The 19,709-nt window shown below is 45.5% G+C and overlaps 2 protein-coding genes across 2 annotated transcripts in view; both read left to right on the top strand.

The window, feature by feature from the left end:
• Positions 1-2,198: 2,198 nt before the first annotated feature.
• T265_13722 (hypothetical protein) lies at positions 2,199-11,099 on the top strand (the record flags this gene model as incomplete). Its single annotated transcript, XM_009170195.1, has 7 exons — positions 2,199-2,324; positions 3,605-3,649; positions 5,441-5,560; positions 6,519-6,885; positions 8,987-9,133; positions 9,190-9,284; positions 10,887-11,099. Coding segments are annotated over 7 exons (1,113 nt in total), but the record flags the coding sequence as incomplete, so codon positions are not given.
• Positions 11,100-11,677: 578 nt separating this feature from the next.
• T265_05221 (hypothetical protein) overlaps positions 11,678-19,709 on the top strand; it is a gene marked incomplete at both ends in the record, with an annotated part of 71,548 nt that continues 63,516 nt past the window's right edge. The window contains 4 exons of the mRNA XM_009170176.1: positions 11,678-11,835; positions 13,798-14,136; positions 14,991-15,164; positions 19,194-19,315. Of these exons, the coding sequence (XP_009168440.1) occupies positions 11,678-11,835; positions 13,798-14,136; positions 14,991-15,164; positions 19,194-19,315 (793 nt within the window). The remainder of the gene's footprint in view (positions 11,836-13,797; positions 14,137-14,990; positions 15,165-19,193; positions 19,316-19,709) is intronic.

Below are 19,709 nucleotides of genomic sequence, written 5' to 3'. Positions count from 1 at the left end.
ATATATATATATATATATATAAACTAAACGAACTTTATGGTTGTACGGCAGTGAAGCATCAGTGCCAACACTGATGTTGCTGTCATTGATGATGATGATGATATATGACAGGCATGTTTGTGACTATGAGATCCATACAAGGTGAATAAGGGGGGTAATTGAACAACATTTTGGTAGAATACCATCCGTTGTTCTCAGTGGGAACTTACTAATAGCTTACTAGTAGCTGAAAAGCAGAGTTGACGTGAACTGTTCAGTCTCGAGCCTAAACAAGCTAGTGTGGACGATTCTAGGCGAAATCTCGCTTGTTGGTCGCGGGTCAAGTTTTCGCATGCTGCTGTGAGGTAACGGAGCACCACTGACGCCGCTGTTACCGCATTCACTCTTTTTCGAAGACAGGCGCTGTTATTAACTCGCCCACCATTGTCCAGGAATGTCCTTGTCCCATGATGATGCAAATGAACGACACTAAGGCATTGGCCAACGTCTTTGAGCGGAATGGGTATGAGCTTTTCTGGGCTGGGAGCTCGGTGCCACTTCGGTTTGGAGATTCACTGATACACTTGAGGCTGAAAAGATTTCTTTCTTTACAACTTACGTTTCTGCTACATACCGACAGTCCGGATGAGAGTTTTCAAGTCGTCGATTGAACTAATGTCAGAAGTATTCTTCCGAACGGTTTGCTGGGTATCGGAGAGTCACCACGACACTTGAGGGTTTCATTGACAGGCTTTCAAGTTTACGAATCAGCTGGAACCATTTGGTGTTAGATGGTGCATCGAGGTGGATTTTGTCTACCGCTGGTAGAAACCTGCCTCTTTACCCACAGAAAGTCCACGATCTTACATTCTTATGTTTTAAAAGAGACCGTCCGGGTTTTGTCGTGGACAGAATCTCCAGCGACAATTTTGGATATTTCGCCCGAGTGATGGTGGTGGTTCCGCTGCAATGCCTTTTTGGTGCCCAGCTGCCATTTTGCCCGCGGGACGTATGAGGACTGAGATACTCTCAGGTTGCCCAAGCCTAGACAGAGTTAGTTTATATCCGGAATCTGTTCGCCATATAGACGTTGGGGAGGGCACCTTTAGAACGTATGCTTGATTTTGGGTTCGATGAAATTTCCGGCGGTTGTAAATAAATCATAATCGTTCAGCTGTAGTGACCTTTCCATTCCCAGTCAATTCGCGCCTTAGCCACTGAGCGCGATCCAATGATCGGAAAGGGTGTGAGTATTTTTCACAAACTTGAGAAGCGCAGTGAAGAACGTTAACTGACAAGTGTATAATCGGAGTCTACACGGACATTTCAGATGCAGGCATAGGCAACGTCATCGGCAGTCAATGATAATGTGGTCTGTTCGGTTGAGAGTGTTTCGTTGAACGAAAGTTCAACAACCCAGCCATTGTTTTGAACTTGAGTATGTCATGAGCCATTTTTCTATCAAGGGTGCCATCTTGGAAACGATCTATCTGACTCTTAACGAGGCGTTGCTTTTGTACGGGGGTGATTGTCTCCACGTTAGGCGAATGCTCTGCAACAGTTTACACAAATTCTTGAGGTCTTTAGGGTATATGATTTCTCATTGTACATGGCAGCGCTTGGCTGAAGTGTTGGTAGCCCGGTTACAATGAACTCATGCAGTTACCCGAATGAATACTTTACCTTCCGTACACTTAATGTCATTTTTCTCTTATCCGCTCATCCTCCTCTGTCTTCTTTGGTCATAAATACTTGCGTTTCGCGTGCTTTATATTGCCTTGATGTGTTTTAGCGAAGTCGCGTGTCGCCGGACAAAGAACTGAAGTTTCCAAATTATTTTTAGGTCTGTAGGAAAGCCCTGCACACTGAAATAGAAGGAGTAATCTGATAAAACTGGTAAAGGTCACAACCTTCGTACAGAGACAATTACAACGGATATGAAGAAGTTTATAGTGCCCGCTAACCCAGTAGTTTGACTCACAGTCATTATTTTGTCCTCTTTTCAGATCCGCGCAATTTTGTACAGACAAATCATGCCTCACGTGCAGCGTTTACGCATTCCATACTCTTGGTGATATTACAACGATGAGGCTTCATCAGGTGTTGACCGGCTCGTGTAATGCAACTCACAACCACGCCTCCCATGGTGTTGTTAGCGGAATCAACTTTGTTGTATGTTCTCTCTTCCTCCGTTATGAGTAATCTTTCTATTACCATAGGCTTACGCGAGCGGATGCGATGTCGTCATTCTGAACGAATGCTTTATTCGTGTGCAGATCATTCCATGGGATAAGCTGGATGGCCTGATTGTACAGGCAGTCAGCTGCAGTCCCTACGACGGGAAGGTACTGAGAATTACTTATCAGGTTTCGTCGAATCAGAACGGCGAGAACATACAAGTGGCAAAGTTTCAAAGTTCCGTTTGTTCCAATCAGTTCGACGGTGAAAAATGCGTACAGCGTACAAAAGTGTAAGGATTAGTCCCGAATGTCAGACAGATGTGGGTCAGAACTTTGTGTCCACAACTCAACTCCTACTCAACATTGCTTCTTTGAAAGCCAGTATTCAGCGTGCTTAGTCGCCTACCAACATTGTGACAAGCTAACTAGGGGTAGCTGCTTGACTTGAATCAAAAGACCACTGGCTACCCGAGTGATCGGTTGGTGGCTAGATGATTTTAATCCTTTGAATCATGTATAATATTTTGGAAAGTGTCCGATCACGTGACCCATTCTGTGTGTCCGTCTCTCTATCCCATGAATTAAGAAGTGACATGTAAGGCAGAGCGATCGGTGGGACGTTCGTAGTCGTAGCTTCTGCTAGGTTTTGCATGATATTGTCGAATATTGGATAAGTTTTAAACAGAAATTGGAAAGAAATCTGTTGGAATACTTGGATTGTGAGGCTATGTACCTGTATTTCCCCAAAAAGTCGTTGCAAACGCTCCATTTTCTTGCGGAAGATCTTAGGGATGAATTAACTTTCGATCGTCAGGATAGAGTTCTTACCGGGTCACTTATAAGCCACCAGAGTGGAGCCCTAAAGATGGATGCCATTTGACGTAGAAAACGCAGGATAACCCATTGTTCGGATATCTTTTCAGCATAATGTGTAGAAAGTGAAATTGTCCTTGTACTCTCGTTCGTAACGCAGATAAATTGGGGCCAGCATTATCAGGAAACTTGAAAAGTGAACCAAATTCTTATCCAGAGGTAAGAAATAGTGTCGTCAGCCTGAATCGAAATATTACTTCTGTTATGGTTAGAAAAAGGCTTCCAAATGTAGGGCCTGAAGGGTTGCTTTTGGAAGCTCAGTCAGTCTACATATGTGCAACGCTCCTCAAATCAAAACAAATGTTCTCAGTGCAAAAAAACCGAAACAGCTTTCAAATCAATAATCCAACAAACTTCACAAGTATCTTTCAGGCAATGGGGCGTTAAACTTTTCCAGGTGGGACGTGCGCTGTACACATTTCTTCAACACTGTTTTTGGGGATATTGGTGAAAATAAAGGCTTAGTTAACATCTCGCCATCGGTCTGCTCTCGACGTTCTGATTCGAGGGATTAAGTTGATCCAGTGCTACGAATTTCTACAACTGATTTTTACTTTCTTTGTGTTTGCCAGATTGCGGTGGCCAATTCCAAGCGCATATACATTTACTCTCCCAAGGTATGTGCTTTTATTGGCGTTTGGGGTGCGTATCACTATTAGCGAAGTTGTTGTCTTTTCCGAGTAGCATTCATGCACTGTGCGGTTGTATGTTAGGTTCACTTATCCTCCCACGTTCTCGGGAAATTAATGGTCGTTTCCTTCGACGTCGGGCAGCGTAAACGTTTTCGTCCTTACAAAGTTTTCAGATTTGGTAATTAGCTGTCTGTCACATCTGACTGCTGTCCCCGATCCTGTGCCGGAAAAAGACTCACTAACAAGGAACACTAAGCTTTATTGCAACGAGCGAGTGCGTGTGAGTGTAAGGGTTACAACGGCCCCTCGCTATTCAAAGGGCTGTCTGATCGGCGTTTAGTAAACACCCATCAACATCGACCGTACTTCTGTGAAATGCTTGAACTCTCATCATTGTCGTTCGTGCTTCTGTGGTGTGTCTGAACACCCATCGGCTTTTGCTGAATGCACTGGGTAGTTGACTTGCGTGGATGCTTGCGGGTGTTCTGAGGTTACTTTCAGGAATCTGACCTTCCCGACATTGTCTGAAACAGGTTGTTTGTGTTTCCGTTCACGTTTTGAATGGCTTGTCTTGTTTGAAAGTCGATAAAAATACACCCTTGGTGGTTCCTTTACTGAAAACGCTAATTTGAGAGGATCAAACTGTGAACTGAGATGAAGCACTCCTGTCATTAGTTATTTTGGTTGCTTTTTGAGGCTTTCGCTCTTCGTTATGGCGCGAAGAAAACACGAGGGCTGGGGTACTGCCAGGTTGCCCAAACGTAGACAGGAGAAGTAGAGATAGAGAGGTCGGATTCGAACCACGGACCTTCCGGTCGATAAATTCGCTCACTAACCACTGAACCATATCGCCCCATGCTAGTCCCAACCATTATGAATACTATGGTTTATTTCGCATAAAAAAGATCGAGTTATTATAAGCCCATTCAAGAGATCAATTTTAACATATTACCACTTCTACATACACACTAGTACCGGCTCTCATCATTCTGAGTTCATCATTTCAGCCAGCTGGCTTGATTGGCATTTGTATCCAAAAATGCTATCGGTGTTCTTCAGCGTTTTAGAAACCAAAAAAGGGAAAAGCATGTATAGTCGTGTAGGTTCAGTAGGATTTTCATTGATGACATGAGAGTGAAGTTAAATCACCCAAGGTCAGTCCATTCAAATAAGTGTTGCTTCACACTGGATGAAACGTTTCGTCAGAGATTCAAGGATAGAATGACGGGTGCTCTCTGTCATTTTACACGTGGTGTTGATCGCGACACTTCCACGGCTGGCCCGGATGTGCATGAACTCTCCCACGATACATAGGAATCTTGATTTTCGGCGTTGTTCATCCGGAACTGTTCCGACGAGTGGCGTTCACATTGCTTGTGTCGTGGTTATTTTACATCCGTTTACGTCATTGGCAGATGCACCGGAGGTGGATTGTTTAAGGAAACAACACAAGCAACATGAGCGCCACTCACTGGAACAGACCCAGGTGAACCGTGGTAAAAAACCCCGACTCTTTTGCAAAGTCGCCATTTAGTAGCATGAAAAAGGACGTGCACTTACGCTTCACAGCCGCAGATGGTCAGACGTTGAAGTAAATCAAGGTTAAAAGCAGCCTGCTTACCTTCACACTGAATTTTTCCCGAATTACGAGTAGTGCGAGAAATGGTCTAACCGATGTTTGTTCATATGCGTGTTTTTGCGGTTCGTTTCTTCACTATCCAAGAGTATAGTAGCCCTAGAAGGAAATCGAACCGTTCAGCTGTAGCACCTTTTCAGTGCCTAGCTGCCATGCCACTAGAAGGAAGCACGAGGGATGGGATAACACCAGGCTGCCCAAGCCCAGACAGGGGAAGTCGAGAGGCGGAGGTGGGGTTCGAACCACGGACCTTCCGTTCGGTAAATTCGCACTCTAACCACTTGAGCCAATTCGCCCCATAGTGGTCCTGAGTGGTTCATGACCGAATTCCTCGGACTGTCGGATCGTCCGTTTGCCTCAGCTGTCGCGTCAGTTTTATTTAGCGTGTACTGTATTGTTTTGCATTGAGTTATGTTTGGTTTGATTTAATTTAATGTGCATTTTTTGTCTGTTTTGCCTTGACACTGGTCCTTTCGGTCTGCGTTAAGCCTACAATCGTGCTGTAATTGACTCTATGACCATCGTTGCACAGAGCAAGCGGAATAATGTCTGACAATCAATTGCCACATGTTTACCTAGGGTGCGTCGTGTGAGTGATTCACGCTACCGGACCAAGTTTTGCGTTCACTGCTCAATTTCCTTCCGGTCTGCGTTAAGCCTACAATCTATGACCATCGGTGCACAGAGCAAGCGGCATAATGTCTGACACTCACTTGCCCATGTTTACCTAGGGTGCGTCGTGTGAGTGATTCACGCTACCGGGCCAAGTTTTGCGTTCACTGCTCAATTTTCCCATTTTGGCTTGATGACTGCGGGTCAGCAGCTGGGCATGCAGATTGCTTTCGAACTTCCCTATGCTGTTCACCCCATGGTCTTAGTCCGTCGAATGCAAATTGTGTTCAGTTGGTTGCACGTGCAGCCCAGCTCATGTGGTGTTCCTTATTGTGCTCAGCGGTTCCTCTGCGTGGTTTAATGCGACAAGGTCATTTCGCAAACATTCTAAAGTTAATTTGCTGTTTACGTTGACGCAGATGCTGTTTCGAGCAATCGCCGCGAAGCTTTTTTTACCATGGGTTCAAGTTTTTTATGTGATGGGCGAGTCAGGATTACCGTTTCTGGCACAGACTTCTCATTGTTCCAAACACCTTCCCCATTTGTACGGGTAGTCTTTTGTATTATTCCCGATACTACTCACATCGTTTACCGGTTTGTTTTCAGTTGTCTACGGGGAGCACCGTTCGGTGTAGTCTGTCCAACGTAACTTGGTACCTACAACATTGTATCGATTTACCGGCACAAACACTGGTCTGCTGCCTTGCTTGGTCCCACGAATCATGCTTTTCTACCCGCAAGTCAGGGCTCCTGGTCGCCCAAAACGATGGTCAGTTAATCATGTGGCGTCCCCCATCTTCTCCGGATCAATTGAGACGTGCTCATCCGCCGCAATTTCTGTTGGGTTCTAGCCCGTTAGGCTCTGAGACGACTTCGGTTGGAGAGTTGTCCATGGACGAAATATCCGGAGACATACCGATACCTTGGCAAAACTCTGAGAGTTGGAAATCCCTATCAATTGGCAATCTTCCAGGTGAGGCACTCGGTGCTCATCCTGTTTTTGGCTTGGTGTTTCATTTCTTATGAATACGGTTTCCACAAATTTGTTACTAGTATACAAACCATGATATTTTCACCTCACTACCTCCGCCATTCTCCGGACTAACCCTTAACCTGATGGTGTTGTAGTAACCGATTTATTTGTTTTTCAGAATCTGTTCAGCCTCGACCTACCTCACTGCCTTACTACCTTTGCTGTACGCTACAGACTATGTAAATACGTCTTTTTGTTTTATTAGTGTGGTCATGCTCCGGAAAGCGCGGGCTTCATAAAATGGACATGAAAAGATCGATCACATAACTCCTCTTATTCAGTAGTTTCTGCCTGTTATCCTCTATGCTGTTTCCCATTTTCCGACGCACTGTTTTCCGATAAGTTGGCATTTGACCAACAGTTAGAAGCTCAAAACTCGATTCACCGTCTACACGTTAACAATATCGGTTGTTTTAAGTGTATATTTTGCATTTCCAAAGTGTTCCGTGGGCTTACTCCTCTTTCGCTCGACGGTTTGTGGAAGTTCTATCACTTTGGACCTGATTGTGATCGGTATGTCCATATTTGCCGAGAATGGACTAAGGTGCATGCCGGACGAATCATGCTGTGGATTCATACTCACAACAGGGGATCAGGTGGTCGATTCTGGTCGCACATGCACGCTGAAAACATAGCGGACCTAGTTCCTCGGTGGTGACTTCTGTAGGACTGACAGAATGCTTGAACACGCTAAACAATATGCTGCACTATAGACTACTGAAGTATTTGTTGCGGCCAAGTCCGAACTCTGTACTTCGGAAGATATTAGTTGATTCAGCCGACGAACTTCTCTGGCTTCAATCAGCCCAAACATCTCGGGTGCAAAGCACTTTCTCCTCTGTTCCTTGATTCATCCAAGTTTTCAACATTACTTTCCAACACGGTTATTCACTGATGCCTTGATGAAATTCGGCGTTACACGAAATAAGCCACGAAATATTTGCTGAAAGGCGCGTGACGTCGATCCGCTGAGTTTTATTGGACATGTGTGTTACTCCCATTTTCAACCAGTGATGACTCATAATCGCGAATGCTGAAAATTCAATTCAGGTGCTCAGATATTTTCCCGACTAACTTATATGCGAAGCATGGTTGCGAGGTATTTATACAATGGTAGCGGGTTCTCCGCATATATGTTGAAGGACAACTGCGGATATATTGGAGAACTCTGTACAGCTTAATAAAAAGCTGCGAATATCTCGAAACACACGCATCCACTGAGTTTGAGTTGCGCCCTCTCTTGGCAGGCAACACAAAATCTCATGAACTTCTTGATTATCAAGTCCAAAACATCTAAAAAATTAATAAAAGGGCGTTAATGTCCCAAGTGGGGTGAAAACGGGCTATATCAGCGATCGAAATTAGGATATGGAACGAAAGTAATCCTGCTCCGTGAGCGAGTATAATCCAGCCGGTCGAACCAAGCAGTATGACTCATTTTTCCTTACTGAAACGTAGAAAACAGGGTTCGATCCGTATACATCCATCTGATGGGGCGAGATGGCTCAAGTGGTTAGAGCGCGAATTTATTGACCGGAAGGCCGACCGGTTCCGACCCGACCTCTGCCTCTCGACTTCCCCTGCCTAGGCTTGGGCGACCTGACAGTATCCCAGCCCTCGTGCTTCCTTCGGATAGCATGGCAGCTGGACACCAGAAGGGTGTTACAGCTGAACGATTATATTATTATTATCTTTACATCCATCTGATTGTCCAGAGTTAAACTAGGGTGTCCTCCATCTTGAAAGCTCATGGTATTTCGAATGCGCATTCTAGCTCAAAGTCTTTCAGCTGCGGTCCTCGCACTCAGCTAGTGCGTTTTATAACTTTGCGCTGCACTCAGCTAGTGCGTTTTATAACTTTGCCTTTTGTATCCCCTCACCGTGTGCCGAATAATGTCAGCTGTGGCCTTCATACCGGGTCCACAAATAACCGCCTGATATAGATTCGTTCATTGAGTAGTATTCAACTCTCTGTTACATGCGATAGGCAATACGAATTCGTAAAATTATATACCTTGTTCGCTTCCCCTAATTTTCACAGGTACGCCGTTACAAATGGAATTTAGCCCAGACGGTCGTTATTTCGCAACCCTATTCCAAAGCCCCGGTGACAAAAAGACTACCAAAATATTCGTCTGGTTTCAAGCCAATCAACATTTGCCTGATCTCGATGACCGCTCATCAGATGGTATGTTTTCCTTCCCCGCTCGCTTCACCTTTCGGCTAACCCTACTACTTTTCTAGGTACGTTAACAGAAGAGAGGTGGGAGCACATGGTACTGCCCCATCCTGTATCAGCCCTATACTTCACTTGGCGCAGTTGTAGCCCCTACCTACCCGTGTGAGTTCAATTCGAGAGTTTTTTTTAGGATTTCCTATCCGTCTTCTAATTGCACTTTGAGTTTTACGACTCTCTTTGGGCTGTATCACGGGCCGGTTGACTTCTACGACTTCCGATTGTGCCCCTTGTCAAGACCGTGGTCGAAGAAGATGGGAGGGAGAACATTCATTGACCGAATAACCATGTGGTTAGGGCTATGAACTTGTGGGTGGAAACCCTGGATGTAATTACACCTGCTAGTGCACCCCCCTTCAGGATGCACTAATGAAGTCGAGCACCAGAATGTGTTAGTGTTACGCTTTTCGATGCATTTGACATGAATGCACTGTACCAAACAATCGACTTTTCGTATATTCGTGGATTCCCCTGTGTCCCTACTTCAGTCGAGTAAGAAGTTTGTGATTCTGCCATGCCCTTCTATCTCGTCATAGCTTGTTGACCTGAAAGGTGCATGCAGCTGTGATTGTCAGCCAAAACCATGCAATTATAGGTTGGTAGGCGTCAAACAGCTTCGAGCAACGTGACACTCCTGGCACAGCTACCGGTGCAACGCTACAATACAACACTTCGATTGGCGATAAGACGCTTGCGATTAAATTACTCGGCTCAGCGATTAAGTGAACGATCTGTTCGAGTACAGTTGGACGTCGTTCTGGCAAAACCATGTTTTGGGGTAAAATGTGCCAACAACTAAGGTTGTCAGTTTCAATGTGTCGATATATTCGTAGCTCGGCTGGCAGTTGATCAGGTGGTCTTTGATCTGTTCTTCGAGTTTGGCAATTAGCTTGCAAACGTTCCGTGCCCTGTCAAAAAGCAATCGTCTGTACGCACTGATGTGCTCGGTCTTAGCCGTAGCGGATTGACACCGACGGTTGGCTTTTGGTGGGCTTCGAACCGACTTACCGTGATTTGGTGACAATTGATTTCAACAGTGCATGGGGTGTTTTGTTCCAACTCATCTGAATTGGATTCAATTGGATTCAACACAGTTCTTATTTAACACATTTTCGACTTGGCAATGAAGTGTTAGACCAGGTAAGACTTGTCTTCAGGTATCCGTACTTGGGTGAGGGCAGTATACTTCATCTTGGCGCTCCATAATTGGTTGACAGTTGGCGGGAGGGCGGGAGTTTACGTGACTCAGTGAAATTCTGAAACCGTGAATATAGCCTTATGCTGTCTTTTTCCGGTAATACTCCTTCATAATACAGGCATCAAATGGGAGGATGTGCGCGCAAACTTTCGATCGAGCAGTCGGGACCCCTACGATGAGCGCAGGGTTTATCAGAACTCGTCTTCTGATAGTTGTTTATCATAGATCGACCTTTTTTTACATAACTTTCAGTGCTTTGTCACACTGGTGCTCGCCAAACTTGACTAGCATGACTGGTGGAACCCCGATGAGAAATGGATTGTGACTGCTGCTAGTCCATGTAAGAAAGGGACGTCCAAAATCATTTGAAAGATCTCAAATACGGCTAACATAAGAGTAGCGTTCCAGAAGGGAAACAGTGGGCTATGCACTGGTGTAGTTGAACGCTTGCCTCCGGGCAAACAGGACCGCGGACTGTGTTTACAAAATCAAATTCAACCCATCAAGGTCCATATAGGGCAGACGGCACAAAGAAAAGTAGACAGATCCCTACTGAAAGATTCGGCAATGGAGGCACAAAGTAGATCTATGGGATTACGATTCACACCACAACGATTGATAGCCGGGGCGGTGGAAATCGCCCAGCATCCCAGTGTGAATAGAATAAAAGGCTCAGAACTGGAGGACGTGATCGGAATAGTTCCAGATCGGTCGAGCTAATGCGTGGTGGCATGCAGTTACCAATGAAGAGCAGTCGTCAGCAGAAGCAACTTAGACCTGAAGTACATAGTTCAGGTCGACCAAAGGTCCATGTGATTTCAATCTCACCTTAACCAACTCGTCGTGGCACTTAGGAGCCCATACTGACCACCATTGACACACTCAAGAAGCGCCATGGACCGGAAGAACAAGGAGTAAAATCCAATCAAAATGACTCTAAATCACCGCCACATTGTCAGCCATGAGACTGATCGACAAGATCCTTTAACCGACATCCAACATCCATCTGGTGTGCTAGTCGAAAGTGATCTTGTTGCTTGGTTCTCCATCTGCCTTAAAACTTGGTTAACTTGACCTGATGAAGCATTTATATCAAAAGCGAAACAGTGGCTAGTTATGAACCCACCGATTGTTTATCAAACCCTTCTGAAACGATGACTTCTCAGTTGGTCCCAAGGCTTTTTGAATGACTCTATCTTTGCTCTCACCGCGCTGGTCCTAGGGTTGCACGTGTTCTGTGTGCGTGTGAAAGAAAAAGAAAGCGTTCAGCTGTAGCACCCTTCCGGTGCGTAGCTGCCATGCCACCCGAAGGAAGCACGAGGGCTGGGATATTGCCAGGTTGCCCAGTGCCTAGACAGGGGGAGTCGAGTGGCGGGGACTCTATCTTTGCTCTCACCGCGCTGGTCCTAGGGTTGCACGTGTTCTGTGTGCGTGTGACCAACAAGTACCCTAACCAGTCTGTGGCATTCAGTTCTCGAAGCGGTTAAGAACGTTGTAGCAGTTCTCTGTTCATCTTGCTGTCGCTAAACGTAGAACGGGTCCAACGAAATCGCAGTTAAAGTTGGAGACTTGGAGAGGGATCACTCAGGCAGCCGATCACGGTCACATATTCAGCTTTTGTGTAAAGCGAGGTGACCCTATGTAGTATGATGGCCTCACTGTTTGACTTGTTAGCGGCAGAGTTCATTCATCCAAGCGACAGTTTCTTATCACTCACCCCTTATTATTGCTTGCTTTCAGGTGGTCTTCCTTGATCCGGTTTCCACGATGAGTCAGTGCTTGACTGTGAGCTAACCTTGTGTTGTAACTTGTTGACGATCGTGCAACTCTGTATCGGTCCCTTGGCTTCCCGCTCCGCCCACTATGGTATATCAAAAGGCACGGTAGCTCTACACAGCCCTTTATGGAGACTACGGAAAGTTATTACAACTGTATTTATAGGGTACTCACAGTGTTCCACAAGGTCGTACCAGAATCTCCTTGAGGGGGCGAGAAGCGTCGAGTTAAAGATGCTCGACTCGGATTGGCTGGCATTCTGACCAATCAGGGCCTGCGTTCGTTTGGTCCGTGTCCTGCACGTGACACATTCGTCCAAATGATGTGATGTTCGGTTTTTAGGGATGACTGACCTCCGTACACCTTGTTGCATTCGGAATGCGGCCTTTGAATCGGTTCTCTGAATCGCCTTGTCATTTGTGGGTTATCCATGGGAGAACAGTGAACTTTCATACCACCCTTGTCTGGATGCGCGTGCGTCTGTCGATCAAACTGAAGATAACTACTTATGAATGCCCTAGAGCTAAGACCGGATTGACGTCTGTATCGATGTTGTCGGAAAACGCACCGCCAGAGGAACCGTAGCTCGGATTGACCATCATGGACGGTAGAACGGTTTCAGTCATCACGTCATTTGTGTCGTATTTCAATGAACTTTATTCACAGTTTATTTGCTTCTTTGTTTCTAGGACTTTCGTCACCGTATGCTCCTCCGTATATTACAGTAGCGGAGATGGCATTACTTTCATCCTACCCTTTCACGTCGTGTTTTATTGTACACTGTTGATAGAGTGAGGGGAAGATGCTGAGGCCGATGCATGTCTCCTAGCACGCTCCCGTCGATCACCTGGAATCAGGTATAAGAACTCGTCGCCGATTTCCCATCAACTGACCTAGCCCACGGAACGAGTAATAATAGTAGTATACTCTGGTATGTAAACTAAGGTTTAAAAAAGACCAATCTTCTTGTACACTTCTGAAGTTTCATTTCTTACAGGTTTACACCAAACCCAATTATGGCTTGTAAAAATCCGTTTTTGGTTTATTGTCGTACTTACTCCTCTCCCTTGAACAACCTTTTTTGTGTCGCGTCGTGACTACTCGTACCAAAACAGGGCGCACTCAAATCGGATTTTGCTCTGGTTAGGTCCTCATCATCACTGAGATTTCAACTCTCATCTTCTTGTAGTGGTTTTACATGGTGCCTCAAACGGGAAACCGAGAACTGCTCTAATCGATGATCTGCTTGTCAGATATTCCCTACCAGAAATTCAATTGACAATTGTGAATTGCTGGAGTCTAAATTCCTGACGAGATACATTTCAACTTAGAAACGACGCCGGAGTCAATGAACGATAGCGGATGAAATGGAGATGATGGGGTTGTAGGTTGTGATGGAGGAATATCGACAGAGAACTGTAACAAAATGCATTTTTCGGATGTATATATACGGAATCCTGGTGGTGGGCTTGTCTGATTCTCATTACGAAGAAGCGAGGACAGTTACACGTATCGCGTCAGTTTACTCAGAACGCGTCATGAAGTTATGTTTAAAGCATCCCCACGTAGCTGTCCAATTTACATCGGCATGCATCTAATCCAGGTAGTATTTTCACGCCTTTTCTTTCACACCTCTCCTCAGTGGCTGGGTCCCAAATGTGCTGCTCACGTCTTCTGAAGATAGAGTATGCCGGCTGTGGGTAGAGGTGCTTAAGCTCAATCCCAGTGTGTCGACTCCAGCGACTGGCCCCGCTGCATCCACGTCCAAATCACCAGCAGCAACACAACGGACGGACGTTAATAATGAGCTCCTTGCCACGATCACCATGCCGACCAGGTCCCGAGTAGCTGCTTCAAATCAACCGGCTCACGGACACATGACTGGCTGCAGTCCCGACTTGGATTCGCAACCCGGGTCTTCGTTTTCCGTTCCCTCAGTTTTGCTTCATCATCCAGTACTACGTCGACTTCTGGAATTATGGTACGTATTTGCCCAGTATGAACCATATCGTTTGTCATTTCTACGGTATTTCTCTCAAGACAAAGGAGGCAAGATGGCTCAGTGGTTAGAGCGCGAATTTACTGATCGGAAGGTCCGTGGTTCGAATCCGACCTCCGCCTCTCGATTTCCCATGTCTAAACTTGGGCACCCTGGTGGTATCCCAGCCCTCGTGCTTCCTTAGGGTGGCATGGCAGCTAGCCACCGGAAGGGTGCTACAGCTGAACGCTTTCTTGTGAAACCCCCGGGGAAATTTGATTTTCTCTTTCGGAGAGAGCGTTCTCTATCGATGCAAAGTGATTCACCTCTTGGGGAGATACCACCCCATAGTTTTCGATTATATGATTGTGTGATACAATAATTTCCCCTAACCAGTATTACTTGGTGAACAGTTCTTGGTCGTGGTTTTCAGGAACACTTGATTTCGCACCCAGTACTTGTTTTGGGATCTCAGCCGGAACACCATATTGCTCCGTCAGGGAGACTTAATCCACCTGATCATCAGAACCTGTAAAAAATATTCTCTTTCTGTTGGCAGCATTCGACGCAAGCTTGAATGACTATCGCCAGCCGAACGTGACCGTGACTCACGCTTGCGGGTTCATTCAACACCTTTCCTCCGTCACACAGAAAGTTCTCAAAAGACCATAGCGTTTCGTTGTAGAACTGTGATACTAGACGTCTCGTTATCATGTGAAAACGAATCAGACTACTTCATGGAGCCTATTCTTTTGATTCTTCAATGGAAAAGCTTTGTGAAAGCTTTTTGGAGTTTCATTTTGTCGGTTGCAGCTTGTGTGAGAACCGTTTATCTTCAATCTATTCACCCATGACAGGTTAGCAGACCCTTTCGACGATACCAATATCACGGTCCACTCCAATCAACCGACCACACAAGTCGCGGACACCTTTCAACACTGCTCCAACAATCATTGCCTTCCCCAGTTTGCTTTTGCTGCCTCCCTGGATTTGGACAGCTTTCAAGGGCTTTCAGCTGGATCCGATCTTGCGTATGTTGAGTTAAACGTCTGCGGAACTTTACATATTCGTTCATTTTCTTTCGATTGGCTTATATCGCATTGGTTTGTTCTCACTGGCTTTTGCCTCGGGCTTTGATTCGCAAGTTAGTGTTCCTTTTCCTGTTACTGTCAACAGCTATGATCTATCCAGAGATGATCGAGCCCAAGAGAGCTTAGTGGTTGAGGCGCGAAATTACTGACCGTAAGGCCCTAATGGTTTGATCCCATCATTAACATTTCGACTGATCCTGTCTAAGCTTGGGTAACATGGTAGAATCTTACGCCTTGTGCTTCTTTCGGGTGGCATGTTAGCTAGGCTAAACGGTTGGTAGAATCTTAGCCCTTGTGCTTCCTTCGGGTGGCATGTTAGCTAGGCTAAACGGCTATTTTTTTGTCAAAGGTCTCTCTCTTTTGATCAATGACCATTGATCAGTGTGATACATTTACAAAGATTTCCCTGTTGCGGATTTTGCCGTCCCGCTGTCACACTTTGTAAACCTTTCCAACGCTTTCAAACTTTTCGCCACCCCGGTACAGTGATGTCGGATCAAAGACGTGGCTCCTTCCCATGCGGAGAGGTCAAGATCACTCTGAAATGTCTTCTCCTCGAGTGGAGTATCACACCTATATAGGGTGTATTTTTGAACAAGAAACAGCATCGATCGATTTTATCTTCTCTGGAGCGAGCGCCTTCAAACAAGACCATCAGCGTCCGTTGCATCGGTTCCCTTGTGGCAAGAGACTGGACTTTATCACAGTTGTATGGTTTGTGTACCTGTGAGCAACCATGTGAGCTAGTACACCATCTACAGAGTTTCCCATACCGTGGTGATGGATCGATACGGTCTGACAAACGTTCTTCTGGTCCTCCTGTTTGGGGGATGGAATACGTATAATACCTTGTTCCCTAAAATTTAGGCTTGTTTGGTGGTTGTTTGCTGACCTCCTCTGCATTGCGGTTGAGGACCCTGATTGTCTTTTTATTTTGTTTTTTTTTCAACTTGGTGGCATCTCGTCCACCTATGATGTGCACAAACCCGTGTGTTGAGGACCTTGTCTTTTTATTTTGTTACTTTTGCAACTTGGTGGCATCTCGTCCACCTATGATGTGCACAAACCCGTGTACCTTAACGACCGTTTGGTAGTGACTTCATCCGAGTATCTTTTCATGGCATACAACAGGAAGGACAGGCCGAAACGTACAACTGCTGACGCCTCCCATTCTTATCCAATTCCGCTTCTCGACTGTTTTCCCGTTCCCACTTTTAATCGCTCTTCTGTAGATCTCAGCTATGATCGTATCGGTCGGCCACCCGGTAAGCCGACGGAATGGGCGCTGTCACTCGCATTCGGCCCTTCAATTCCACCATTCAGACCTTATTCCACTATCGTTGTCTTAGCCTTCAGTTTTAAGCGAATTGGCCAGAAAGTTACCCTTGTGCGCATTCTGGGTGCTTCAGTGGTATATGTTAGTTATACAGGATCCAACGACAATCATTCGGTTGTCTGATTTCCCACCCCGCTTTTTATTAATGAACCTCATGCATCAATCAACCGTAGCCTTGACTCAGCCAAAATCTCTTTCCGTCAATGTCTAACCTCCCTCTTGTGCAACACAAAAGCATCGGATACGCATGGAGAGCATTTCAGGTCACCAAAGACACGCCTTGGTGGTCTGTTTAGTTTAGACGCCGGACACAATGATAGTAATGAGCAGCTCTTGTAATTTTCTACTGGCTATCAGAGGGGCGAAACCGATCGTAAACTGTCGAACAGTTATCAGCAACCTTATGAGTAGTTTTCTTTTATGAAAACATGCTGGAATATCTTGAATATCTTACCAACTGAAATATGAGGCAGCCTTTGTGCAGCACGTTCATCATGCACGGGGGATTCAGTTGAGTCTCCTATGAAAACCAAATTCATATGCAAATGAGTGTGTTCGTTGAAATCAAAGGTCACTTTGAAAATCCACTATTTAGTAAAAGCCAGTGTTCAGATTGTTGGGCGAAATATTTCCTGAAACAGTCAAGTTTGTCAACCGAGCAGGTAGACGTGCTCAGTTTGAGTCAATCGGTTGGAATCCTCTGTCAGTTTCTACTTTGAGGCGCCATTGAGCTAGTGCATTAGCACTAGCCTTTGTGTTCTCCTTTGGCTAAACTGTTCGAGACAAGAACGAACCTCAGAGGACTGAGAGCAATCATTCACCACTGGTCTATTCAGAAAGGTACTCGAGGTGACTGTTCCAATCTGTTAGTTCTCTGCCTCATACCCGTCACAACTCGTTTGCTATGATCCGCGAAACTGCGACATTCGAGACGCAAATTCAAGAAAATCAGTCGACAGGGTAGGTGCGTACTGTTCACATGTTCGAGCGTAGCCGGATATATCACTACCGATCAATGCTAGTTGTAGACCCTGACTTTAAAGTCATATTTGATTCTTTAGTCAAAATAACACGTATAGTCGAACAAATAGAGGTGTTTTCGAGGTTTTCCCGTATACTTCGTGCCCTCTGTTCGCATATTTGTGGTCCTGAGAGTGTAGAATGAATGACCGGAGTTGTTGGAGTACGTCTACGCACTCACACAGTCAGTAGACACGTCGTGGTAGCTGCGTCGCCCAACCAGTTGACGTCTTAGTCTATTCGTCAATTGGTTGTCTTTACCGCGTTGCAATTGTGCTTGACAAACCACTTGTCGCTTTGTAAATTTACCGGAAAACTTGGTTTTTGGTCTATTCGCCGAGGTTGGCCATTGGATTACAAACGTTTCATCACCAATCGAGTTGACATCATCAGTGCGGGCTGATTTTGTTTGTATTTAATGACATCAGGCTGATAAGGCGTTCGAATATACTCGAAGTTGTCATCTGAATAACGAGACATCAAACAAGCACTGTTTTCGGTGTGGCCCTCAGATAAGCTTCAAAAACTCTCTAACTAAGAGTGGTCATTCACAATTAAGAAGAATGAACTTTCGCCATTTGAGTTACATAATAAACACGAGGGAGATCTGGAAGACGTAATCGGATGTCCGTTATGTTTTGCAGTCAGTGCCGGTCTGTTGAGCTTGAGTGTGCGTAGGAATAGTTTTTGCGCACAGAGATCAGGTTTTTGCGCAGTCGGATGGATGTCGCCTCGATCATGTACGCAGAAACCTCGAGTGATTTTCCAATTGAGCTTTCGTCCTGAAACCAATCTATGCTGAAAAGCTGAGAAGCTATTTTGCTGCTGTTCGGGAACGTAGGTCCCTTATTCTTGATAGCCTTGTCAAAACATGTGGCCCAGGTCCCCATCGTTTGCCAGTTTGTTCTCTCCCTCTGTCCTGAGGCAAACCCCCCCAATAACCGGTCGTCACATCGATTGAACGGATGTGTCCCGTGCGGGTCACGGACTAAACGAAAGTATACCCAGTTATCTGAAGGCATCACAAACGAGAGATTCAGCTGGGTTCCAGGTGAGTCTCTTGCAAAACCAAATTAGTTTGCGAATGAGTGTATATTCGCTAATTTGATGCAATTTGGTTTCAAGGAGAACATAAAGTTGACGGGAACTCAGGGACTGAGCCTACCTGATGAACCCTAAGAAGGGTGAAACCGATCGTGGGCTGTCGACGAATTTTCAGCAACCTTATGAGTAGTGCAGTAAGAAAGCATACCCTGTTTGGTAAGAGCGTCAACATTACAACTCGGCGCTTCTCGCTCTAGCATGGAAATCCTAGCGAGTGGAAAATTCTGCGTTGACCCTATAAATACATTTGTACTAATCGTCCTTCGTCCTCATAAACAGCTGTCTGAAACTATCGTGCCTTTTGACGTACCGTAGTCGGCGGAGCAGAAAGCCAAGGACCGATATAAAAGTTGAACCATTGTCTGCAGCACACAGCACCCTCATTAGGCCATCAATAACACCTGTGAACCAGTGTCTGTCACTAATATCGTTGTTGATGATGGTGGTGTGAAGCCTCACAATAATCGACTTCATTTAGTCTGCCTATATCACTGTCCGTTCGCCTTCAGTTCCACTACTCATCAGTTTGTGCTCCATTGGCTGAATAACAAGGTTCATCGTCTGAACGAGAAGATGCGACAACTGTTATTGGACTCGGTGGCTCGGATAATGAATATCCCTTCGTTGAGCAGTAAGTAACTTACATTGGTGTTGAACGTGTTGAAGTACTCTTTTCTGTCGATCCACAACTAGGTCTGTCGTTCTATTTCGGATCCACATTTTTGTCAGCTAAGCAGTCAATCTTCGTCATCTAAAAAAATTATCTTACTAGCCTACCGCTGTTCTCGAATTATTCAGACAATGATTATCTTTGAGGGATAGCTCAGTACGTAAGGCGCGAACTTACTGACCGGAAAGTCCGTTGTTTTGTGTTTCGACTGCTCCTCTATGGGTTGAAGCAACTTAGAAGTGTCTTAGTCCTCGTGTTTCCGCAGGTTGGCATGGAACCATTTACAACCATCCTATTTTCCTCGTTGGAGGCGAGATAGCTCAAGTGGTTAGAGCACGAATTTACTAACCGAAAG

Source organism: Opisthorchis viverrini (assembly GCF_000715545.1).
Source record: "Opisthorchis viverrini unplaced genomic scaffold opera_v5_95, whole genome shotgun sequence".
In the NCBI taxonomy this organism is placed as follows: Eukaryota; Metazoa; Platyhelminthes; class Trematoda; order Opisthorchiida; family Opisthorchiidae; genus Opisthorchis; species Opisthorchis viverrini.
The sequence above is the reverse complement of the archived record's forward strand: the minus strand, read 5'-3'. Positions and strand labels throughout refer to the sequence as shown.